The 10,832-nt window shown below is 40.7% G+C and overlaps 1 protein-coding gene across 3 annotated transcripts; it reads left to right on the forward strand.

The window, feature by feature from the left end:
- Positions 1 to 2,342: 2,342 nt before the first annotated feature.
- LOC104919537 (monocarboxylate transporter 9) lies at positions 2,343 to 10,155 on the forward strand. Of its 3 annotated transcripts, none has more exons than XM_010731587.3 (6): positions 2,343 to 2,547; positions 3,820 to 4,089; positions 5,738 to 5,881; positions 6,801 to 6,896; positions 7,472 to 8,350; positions 8,581 to 10,155. In XM_010731587.3, the coding sequence occupies exons 2-6, from the start codon at positions 3,891 to 3,893 to the stop codon at positions 8,763 to 8,765; spliced, it is 1,503 nt and encodes a 500-aa protein (XP_010729889.2). In that variant the 5' UTR covers positions 2,343 to 2,547; positions 3,820 to 3,890; the 3' UTR covers positions 8,766 to 10,155. The 3 variants fall into 3 exon arrangements, with proteins under 3 accessions (XP_010729889.2, XP_010729887.2, XP_010729888.2); XM_010731585.3 differs by lacking the exon at positions 2,343 to 2,547 and adding an exon at positions 2,736 to 3,080; XM_010731586.3 differs by lacking the exon at positions 2,343 to 2,547 and adding an exon at positions 3,164 to 3,692.
- The last annotated feature ends 677 nt before the right edge of the window (positions 10,156 to 10,832 follow it).

A 10,832-nucleotide genomic window follows, 5' to 3' on the forward strand; every position in this document is an offset into this window, starting at 1 on the left:
ATTTAGACAATCTCCATAAAGGGCTGTCAACTCTGGAACCATCTAAAATCAGATGAATTCCATGTATAAAATCTTTTGCAACAAAGGTTAAGAGTTGAATAAAAGCAAACCTGCACCCATTTTAACTAATTGTACTACCACTCCAAATTGCCATGGTGTATTGGTATATGCATATTGGTGTGTTGTGGGGTTAGCATTATGTTGTAGTTCCACACCTGTAGTGTATAGATGTCCATGTTTGTTCGTCTACTGGTGTATTGTGGTTTGTGCATTGTGTTCTGTGCATTTTACAGCATTTCATATCTGAAATGTATTGTGGTTTTATGATACTTAAAGTTGTATATTTTAATTACACTGTACAAGTAAAAGCCCAACTGGGGACAAGAGTTAGCAATAGCTATAAACACTCTGTCAGTCAGTTTCATGCTTTGCAATAAAACTATGTCAAATTGCATCATCCCTATAAAATAAAATTCATGTTAGACATATTATAAGGAATATCCCAGAGGTGGTACCACTGCACATATTATTCCAGGTTTGTGATCCTCCTGGTAGCTGAATGGGCGATGCCTAAGTTTCTCCAAAGGTTTAGAAAGGATAAATAAATCATTGTGCTATTTGATGTAAGAGGACCACCTACAAAAAGAACTTAGCTACACAAATTGCATGTGATATTACAAGTTATTAAATGTAGTTAGAAATGTTAATGACTTGCGGTAGAACCAGTAAAAGATGGTATAATCCACATACAATTGAAGGTGCTGAGATGGTGAAGAAATATTACATATATAACTATACAGAGCAAATATTATAGGCCCCTAAATGGAGCCTTGTGGAGCACCATTAACGTTAAACCAACAATTTATCTAACCACATGTTTTGATCAGTGTTAAAAACCTCAGATGGATTCACTGAGTTAATGTCACCAACAACAGCAGTTGCAGCAGATATACTTATAATGAGGTCTAAACTTCATAGGCACAGAGTTTAGATTTTACCAGTAAGTCTGTGATTTTCCTTAGAGGACATTACATGTACTCTCAGTGTGTCATCTCTTGCGTTGTCAGCTTTTTAATCCACTTCCCACCCTCCCTCAGATTGTCCTCCACATGCACTATATCTGGTTGAAACTGGTCTGGAGCAACATGTCAGTGTAATGCCAGCATAGAGTACAATTAACTGTGCCTCCCTTGTTCTTTTTTCACTTAATTTTTCAGGCAGAAGGGGATTATGGAGCCTAAATCTTTTCTGTAAGACCCTTCCTGGCAGCAGACCTCAGCTATGGGAAAGAAAGTACCAAAGTTCCTGAAGAATTGTAGGTGTGTGTTGTAGTGTGAAAACCGGTTTCAGCTCTTGCCTGCTCTCTCCATCTGTCCCCCATTCGTACTCTGATCCCTGTCCTTTCATCTTTCAACTCTTTGAGCTCTTCTTTCCCGTCACTTCTCTCCTCCCACCTCCTTGGCTTTTTTTTCTCCTGACTTGGTTCAACAGTGTTTCTGACCTGAGGTTATGAGAATGCTTGCAGTCACATGGTGTGTTCATTTTACGACGCCACTGCTGTGTGACTACTCTTCAACACTTCTGTTTGCTCTCACCCCACAGTGATAAATAAATAACCAAACACAAAACAGGAAAGAATATTTGTCAGTAACTGAAATTGGGGCCTGTGTTCATTTAAATGTAATTCAAAATGTGTCTAATTCTTGTAGGTTTCTCTGGGTAGAGAGATGGTTGTATTTAGGTTGGAGTCAAATAAAACTCCACCAAAATATGCAGATCTGATCAAAACAAACAAACAAACAAACAACAAAAAATAAACAAACAAATATATATATATATATACATGTAAAACTTTAGTAATTAAATGAGAAGGTCCAACAAAATAAATAAAAGCCTCTAAATAATCTGTGTTTCCTTGGCTACATCTCATATCTTACAGGTCACTGAATTATTCCTATAATAATCATGCGTGAATTGTCTGTATTACTAAAACACTGAAAGCATACCCTGCAGGCATGTATTTCCCCTTCTCCGGGCTATTTTTAACTCATGCTACAGCTGCATGGTAGTCTGTCTACATGTTGCTGTCTGTAATTCGCCTATGATTTAAATTAGTTTAATCAGACTCCTGTTTTGTTTCAAGTGTTGTGAAGGCCGATTAAGATTTGATTCAAGAGTTTTGTGCATGTAGTGCTTTAATCAGTGCTCACCAGGGAGCGAGCACACCAGGCAGTGCGCCCTGCTGCTGCTGCTGCTGGGTGGTTTTGTTACCATCCATCAACCGGTTCAGACTGGACTGATGGCAATATCCACAATGTTCCTGGAGAGACGTGGCCCCACAAACCCAGCCCCCCATCGTTAGCACATGGATACACAACTTCCAGGCCGACAGAGGTGTCTTTGGATGAGCTGAATGGGTTCTTTTTTATTTTTCTTTAATATATGTTTTCATATAATTTCAAGTTGTTTCAGTTTTTTTTCAGTTGATTAATTTGGTGCTTTAAAGGAAGAACCTAATTTGGGTTGCAGGACCTGGAAACCACTCAGGTAGAGAGTTTTTTTGTTTGTGCATGCCTGTGTGCGTGTGTGTGTGCGTGTGTGCGCTCCCCAAATAGTTTTTTTATGATTAAAAATTTCAAATGTGGACTAAAGACAATAAATAAGTACATATGACCTATAAACACACAGCGGCCGCATCACTGCGCGGTGAGAGGCTGCTCTGTGTGCGGTGCGCTCCAGGCGCGCAAGAGGAAACGACGCTCTTCCTCCTCCTGTAGCTGCGTTCAAGCTGCTGCTGCTGCTGGACCAGCAAGAACAGCTTTGAACCGGTTTTGTCGCCGGCTACAAAGCAGTATGAAACTGATGCTGCTCAGTGTTGCATTGTTGATGAAAGGATGCTCTCCTAACACACGGACATCATAGATTTCAGCTCAGACTGACCCACATAGGAGGGGTTGTTGTTTATTTGCGGCGTTTTTTGGTGACAAGGCGTTTTTAAATAGTGAAACCATCCTACATGGAAAGTTCCCGCAGAACGCGCAGCTCTGCAGAGTCCTGCTGCTGTTTTTGTAGATGCTGAGGTGAGTGCCGCATGTGTTTTCTAACAAAAACAACAAGCGCAATGTGCCTCTGTTTAATAATAAAGTAACACGATAGGATGTGATGTGAAAACACTGTCAGTGTTGATGTCGAATGCAGAGCTGTTATCTGAACCTATTGTGATTTTCTCCGGATTATTGTTGTCTTAGATGTTTTTTAAAATAATAAAAGCAGCATATTTACTGGCAAGCATGCAGTGAGCCTGCTTTGTAAACAGAGAAATGTGAGAAGCATTGCATCAACTTTTCCCCACCAATAAGCCTCAGTGTAAACAAAGTGTGACGAAACATTTCAAGCTGCCACAGTGATGGATAAAGTTGCCCCCAGGCTACAAATTATTAATAACAGAGTCTAATAAGGAGCAGAGCTGACTCATGGAAGAGGCAAGTTAAAGGTGCACAAAGGGGGTGCACAAAGTAGAGCAGTTGTCTTTACTTTCTCCTCCTCCAAAGGTGTGGTTATACAGACAAGAACAAAAGGGGCAGTTGCCTGTGGGTAAGTTGCAGTCGGTGTTGTGGTGTTCAGGACCTCACACGGGTGCCCTGCCTGTTAGCCCAAGAGCTGCAGCAGCCTACACTACATCAAGGCTTTGTGTGAGTGTATATTTTTGGAAGCTATTTTAGGCCTCGTTTGAAAAAAGACTGTCATGGGCAATAACTTACGTGTCATCTTTCCAATCATTTGGCTGTCAAACGTTGTAACCGTAATGTTTTTTTTTAGTGTTTTTGCCAGGAACACCTCCTCTGTCAGAGCTGTAGCAGATCCCCCCGGGCAGCAGTAACATCAGCACCATGGCGCCATCTACTAAAGTTCAGGACGGAGGCTGGGGATGGGCGATCGTTGGGGCATCCTTCATGGCCCAGCTCCTGGCTTATGGATCACCCCAGTCTGTGGGCGTCCTTTACCCAGAGTGGCTGCACGCCTTCCAGGAGGGCAAGGGCGTCACAGCCTGGGTGGGCTCCCTCGTGGCTGGAGTGGGACTAATAGCCAGTGAGTAGCACACATTGTAATAATGTAATAATTAACATGGGTCCACATTAGGGTTAAAGACCCAACCTTAAAGGCCAGTTGAATTAGATCAGCGAGATCAATCAGGACGGGTCCTGATACTGCTGTGAAATTTTGGAGTCATGTTACAGCAGCTTCTTAGAGCAAGAGATACACATGATGAAATACGTGGGTAATCCTTCCACACTTTTTTCCCTCCAAATGATTGTTTTTAGCATCTGATAATTGTATGCTGAGCAGTAAATTGATGTTTTGGCACTGCATATAATTATGGGCAATATCTCTGCTGATATGTCCGACTGAGGGAGCGATATATACAGACTTTATCTGCTATGTTCTAAATGTAAAACATTCACCTTTACACCTATGTTCCTACCACTTCCTTTCCAATCATTATATCATACGATGTCACTGATAACAAAGCAGACATAATACTTGTTCAAAGTCTGACCAATGAGGACATATAAAAGGACAATGCAAATTACCAAGCAATACATTTACTGTGGCTACAGGTGTTCTCTTTACTGTAATGTTTCAACAGGGTGGAGAAAAGAGGTAATTCCATGACAAAGGCGGGCACTTTGTGGCACCCTGAGCAGAGCGTCTGCTATTGATTTTCGAGGAGAGCCAAACAAGTGCAAGTCATCATGAATGTAGGAGGATCACTTAGCCCTTAATCTAACCGCAGAGCAAGGGAAAGAAAGACAAATGGAAAGCTTTCAGGGGGAGAGAAACACAGAGACAGACTTAACATGTTGACTTTCCTGAGCAATGTTGTGTTTATGAACTCATTTGAACTAGAGCAGAAAAGAAAAAAAGAAGAGCCTGATCGTGTGGCTGTGTGGTAAAAGCTGGGTTGTAAATATGAGAATTAGTTGAAACAAACAAAAACTGAGTAACCTTTCAGTAATGTTTGGAGATTGTTATAATAAATGCATGGTCAACAAGCAACAAGATCGGTTGTAGATAGTGGTCTTAGCTGACATTTCTGTCTTAGGCAGGGCTCGTCCAGTCTGGTTTCTTGTTGCCTTTCTCAAAGAGATGAAGTGAAAATCATGACTGGACAGTTCTGGCCTTGGGTCTGGCCAAGTACTCGACACGTGTCCCAGTTGTCAGACAGCTGCAGCACTGCAGTTTTTGCTGCACAATAACAGGATCTTCCCTCCTGCTTCAGGGGAAGGATACAGTAAACGTCGCATGATGCATGAGTCAAGCAACCACAGGATATGGGAGTATTCAGCAAGCAGTGAAAAAAAAACGTTGTGTCTGTGGTTTAAATACTGCACTCACTATACACGTAGCATCTCCTGAGGAGGTGGAGCAAAGTAAAAAAATATATTTGATTTTCACAACATTAAGCTAATTAAAGTGAAAATTAAAGGATGTTGAGGAGCTAAAGTATGAACCTAATTTGTTTGTAAAACATTAACACTGGATCTCTCAAGAGTATCTTCAGTGATGTGGCAGTGTTACGGTTAAACACAGCAGTGCTTTGTGAGATGGGGTTTGATTTTCTCAGAAACCCTGTTTCCAATTAAACAGCATAACACCACTCCCCTTTGAATCACTTCCTCATTGTTTCTGTCTCCTCTCTCTCTCCCTGTCTGTCTTACTTCCTCTTTTTACCCAGGTCCTGTCTGCAGCGCCTGTGTGGACAACTTTGGGGCTCGTCCTGTGACCATCTTCAGTGGCGTAATGGTGGCAGGCGGCCTGATGCTCAGTGCCTTCGCTCCAAATGTCCAGTTCCTCATCTTTTCCTATGGGATTGTGGTTGGTAAGGAAACACTTGATGATAAGCTTGAGGGGCATGCTCCTGTGTATTTTATACAGCACTGTACTAGAGTACAAGCCTGGACACTTAATTCACCTGACTGTCAAACAGACAAGTGTGAGAAAGAAATATGTTTGATGTTGCTGTGGTCATGGGAGTTAAGTAAGCTTCTTATCCATCTTTAAGAAAATCTCAGAACACATTGTATAATCATCACATGTTAAGTCCAACTATTATGCAACATCAAAAGCTAACATAGATATACATACCACTGCCACGGAAAGCCACACCAAGACAAAATATGAGCGTTGCATCATTTGTTTCATATTTTTGTTTGTATTTATTAGATGTTGAAAGAAAAATAATATTATGGCCTGATCCCCCATGGGTGCAATACACTCACCAGCATGCCTGTGTGGTCCCAACACCACCTGTTATCACGTATTAACTGACAGCTCAGATGTGCTTAATCCTGGTAAACCCTTCACAGTCAGTGCTGCCTATGCAAAATGCAGTGCTGACTAGTGGAGAAGGAAGGCCATGCATATTTGAAGACAGTCATTTATTTTTAGAGTTGCCTTTAGGTGATAGCTGGGGCGGTATATCCACGTGCAGCTTGTTTACTGCTCTTCAAATGCTCCTTTCTTGTTTTTCTACTTGCATTACATAAGAAACTTTACACACAGTGCCCTCTGAACTTATGGATTTATGCACATGGTAAATTTATCTGTGTCATTTCAGTTTATGCACTGAAATACACTGAGCACAATGTTTGTAGTAATTTGTAATAGTAGTAGTAATATATATCATTAAACATAACACAATTTTCTGATATGTACTATGCAACTGAATTCCCATACTTGTGTATTTTAGAGGTGAAAAGCTAATGGAAAACCTGCCTTTGTCCTCTCTCCTGCTATAGGCCTGGGATGTGGTCTGGTCTACGCAGCCACGTTGACAATCACCTGTCAATACTTTGACAAGAGACGCGGCCTTGCCCTCGGCATTGTCACCACAGGTACTGCTGCCCACCCTCTGAGCTCACTGGGTGCACACCAGTTCTCCATGCTCACTTCTTTCATGTATGAGCTGCTGGGAGCCTTGGGATGATGAGGTAAACATCTGTAGTGGAGCTAAGGCAGAGTAGTCTCTTAGGTAGGGACATGGATTGATGACCAGTGACTAGATCTGCTTGGCTGAGATTCAAAACTTTGATGGGTAATGGTTTGGGAAGGTCAACAGTATACCTTGAAGCTGAGTTAGACAAAATTATCTTTAATGAGGATGGTTATTAGTGGCACCTAAAGTTTATTTTTTCAAGTTTAAATAATCTAAACAACAACAGTAATTTAATATCCCATAAAAATCTTGAGGATTCCTACATTGGCGCCTCCCAGTGGCAGTTTCAAAAAAGGACAAGTGTGACCTGGAAACAGATGAATGAGCAAAAGAATCACAGATGGACTTTTTTTTATCATGTGTATTTTTTCTACAAATAAAAACACATTTGACAGGTCCTATACGACTCTATAACAATGTATCTGTCAGTTTCTTACACAAACACTGAATTTCTGTCTTTCTCTGTTCACCCAGGCACAAGTGTTGGAGCATTCATCTATGCCACCGCTCAGAACGAGCTCATTGTCATGTATGGCCTGGATGGCTGCCTGCTAATCATTGGAGCTATAGCACTAAACCTCATGGCCTGCGCTGGCTTCATGAGGCCCCTTAACATGCCAGGGTACTACCTCAAACAGAAGGCTGCCCTGGAACGCAACACAGAGGAGCAGATTTTCGACAAGCCACCATTGGATGACCTGAAGATCACAACAGGTTCCAACGCAACCACTCCAGAGAAAACTCTGATGGTGAAGGAGTTGCTCATCACAATCGATGCCAAGGACTTGGCCGCACAGACTGAAAAGAAGAAAGGCAGCTTTCTGTCCGGGTTGGCCATCATGAAAGTCATCAAGAAGAAACAGCAAGCTTATTTAAAATACATGCACTCCATGTATGAGATCCTCCAAGACCAAGCCATGGTGGCCTTCTGTATTGCTGTCTTCCTGTTCAGTCTAGGGGCGTTCCCTCCTGTGCTTTTTATAGAGGATGTGGCACAGAGTCAAGGACTCATTGAAGAAGTTAGTGTCTTTCCTCTGGTATCAATAGGGGCCATTGCTACTTGTGTGGGTAAACTAGTGCTGGGTATCCTGGTGGACATCAGATGGATCAACGGCATCTATCTGTATGCCTTCACCATGTTTGCAGGAGGTGTGTCACTGCTCCTTATTCCTATCACTAAAAGTTATACGGGACTGCAGATCCTGTCCGTCGTCCTGGGTTTCTTCTCTGGAAACTGGTCTCTGACCTCCTACATTACCACTAAGATTGTTGGCTTGGACAGGTTGACACAAGCCCACGGTATCCTAATGTTCTTTGGAGGATTTGGGATCATGCTTGGACCCCCTGTTGTAGGTAAGATGGCTTGTTTTTATCTACGTTTGTAAGCATTGCTACACTGTAAGTTATTGGTTAAATGAAAGAAGTACGCATATTTTTGTGCAGAGATAAACTCTGTTTTAAGATCATGTTTCCAGAGACATTGGGAGAATAATAAGAAGAGAGCTTGTCATAATTTAGCTGACCGCTGTAACTGTTGGGAATCCCTGTTTATGCTCACTGTCTGTTTTTCTCATTACTTTCAGGGTGGTTCTTTGACTGGACACAGTCTTATGACCTGGCGTTCTACTTTAGTGGAATCTGTGTGGTGCTGGGAGCGTTCATCTTATCTGTGCTCACCCTTCCCTGCTGGAACAGGAAACACTCCGAGAATGACAGACCAGACGTCCATTACACCAGCAACTGTGACAAAGTTGCCTCTGTAGCTTGAATATACTGCCCAGCAACTGCCGCTGACAAACTGTACCTGAACCACCTCTAGGAGGAATTATCTTTCTTTGACTATACAAGAGTTCCCCCTTTATTTCTGCTGCCAGATCCTAATATACCAAAATATTTGCCAGGGGTTTTGAAATACAGGCCTTTCCTCTGTACTTTGCCTGCGTTTCTCAGGTTCGAACCATATACTGCAGATCTTCTTAAAGGTTTGACTCTGATGCCTGTGTTGATTTTGTATTACTGCCTCATTTTACGAGGTCAACTGAACAATACTGTTAAACTCCCCAATTCTACATTGTGTTTACGTAAAAACTGGTTTTCACTTCACCGTAGCTCTGAAAAAAACAAACACATGGTGCCCTTCATGGAGGGAGAAAAGCATATTTAAAATTGTTGGGTGTTAATTTAACACCACAACGACATTTAAAAAACACAATAAAAACGCACAACTATCTCCCAGGATGTCTCTATAGCAGAGAATACAGGGATTAGAATGAAGGAGGGAGCAGTTTTTTTGATAATCGTAATTTTAGCAACACATTTTATTTTATATTTACATTTAAATGTACATCTTAATCACACCGATATGTATCCTACCAAAGCATCAATGATACTCAATGCCTGTCAACACATAATGCCTGTTGGAACAATACAAAAGCCTTGCTTTATAGAATTTTTTTTGTTTTCAAGTGCATTGACTGAATTTATACTTTTTTAAAAAACGGTTTGAGTTCCACATGCCTCCTGTTTCTGGAGCAGATAGAGATTTTTTTCCACTAAGTTATGCTGATTCAAAAACACTGAAGAGATCCGACTGTATTCCCAAACATAACAGCATGTTGATTCTCTGTGTGGCATGATTATCACGATCTCTGCTGGCACTCATTTTGACCAGGCTGGTCCTTTTCCAATCATGTTTTGTTTGTGTGTGTGTGTGTGTGTGTGTATGTATATATGTTTGTGTGTGTGTGTGCATACACGTGTTCGCATACATGCACAGGTTTGTGTGTGTGCGTTGTTTGATAAACTTTTGTATTAGAACTAGTTTGTAAAGTCCTATGTGCTAGTGACTTTTATATGCACAAAACCCAGCCATAGAGCTGTAAAAACTGTTTTCGTTTAAGTTGAAACTTGATTATTGTGATCATAATTGTAATGTATGCATTACAATAGGCTTTTAGAATCACTTGAATGTTGTTAAATATACCACTACAAATGTATTTTTTATAGTTCCAGTTTCAGGAGTAAGGGTAAATCTGGGAACTTTTAGTGTTTGCTTTTTGTGTTTATAGAAGGTATATACAAGGTGCAGATGAAGTACAAATAGTACCGACTTAGAAGAGACAATATGTTTGGTTGACAGCTTTTAGCCACAATTTTTTTTTATGTCAGTATTATATTATGTATGTCTACATTTATGTTCTGTTATTTTATTTAAAAAGTGCCAATAAAATATCTTTGAATTAATAATAATGAGTGTAGAGTATTTATCAATGAACTACATTTTTGTAGTGGGCTATATTTGTTAGCAGTAACCAGGCTGTCAGAGCTCTCACATGAAAAACATCTCGACTTCTGGAGTTTTATTTGTCATTGCAACATGTAAACATGGGATGAAACGAAATTGGTTTCCCCTGGTCCTGGAGCAGCCCAATATCCAAAAATAAAATAAAATAAAATATACATATACATATATACATATATATAGAACATAAAATATAAAAAGTAAAGGCAAATTTAAATTTAAGAAAAAGTATATACAATAAATAGAAAAACAACAACAGTATAACAGTATATATAGGTTGTGCAAACAGCTGCATTGTGCATTTTGTATTATTGTCTGTGCATCTGTGGTGGGGGCCCAGATGGGGGATGCTACACTTAAGCTCCTCTAACATGTAATGCGTTTAAACTATTACACAGTGTGTTCAAGAAACGAAACTGTTTCCATATTAAATAGATAAAAAAAGAAAATGAGTTTAGCATCCCAGGCTAGTCCGCTTCTCCTTCCCCTTGGCAACCCTACTACAGGTCACCATGGTTACGCGCGTGTCACGTG

The sequence above is a fragment of the Larimichthys crocea genome, chromosome III (assembly GCF_000972845.2).
Source record: "Larimichthys crocea isolate SSNF chromosome III, L_crocea_2.0, whole genome shotgun sequence".
Classification (NCBI taxonomy): Eukaryota; Metazoa; Chordata; class Actinopteri; family Sciaenidae; genus Larimichthys; species Larimichthys crocea.

Bases quoted from the DNA above. Each gene is read 5' to 3' on its own strand.
- LOC104919537 (XM_010731587.3), top strand. From the start codon at position 3,891: ATGGCGCCATCTACTAAAGTTCAGGACGGAGGCTGGGGATGGGCGATC. The intron at 5,882-6,800 runs GTAAGGAAACAC...CTCCTGCTATAG, and splicing joins TTCCTATGGGATTGTGGTTG to GCCTGGGATGTGGTCTGGTC. The intron at 8,351-8,580 runs GTAAGATGGCTT...CATTACTTTCAG, and splicing joins GCTTGGACCCCCTGTTGTAG to GGTGGTTCTTTGACTGGACA.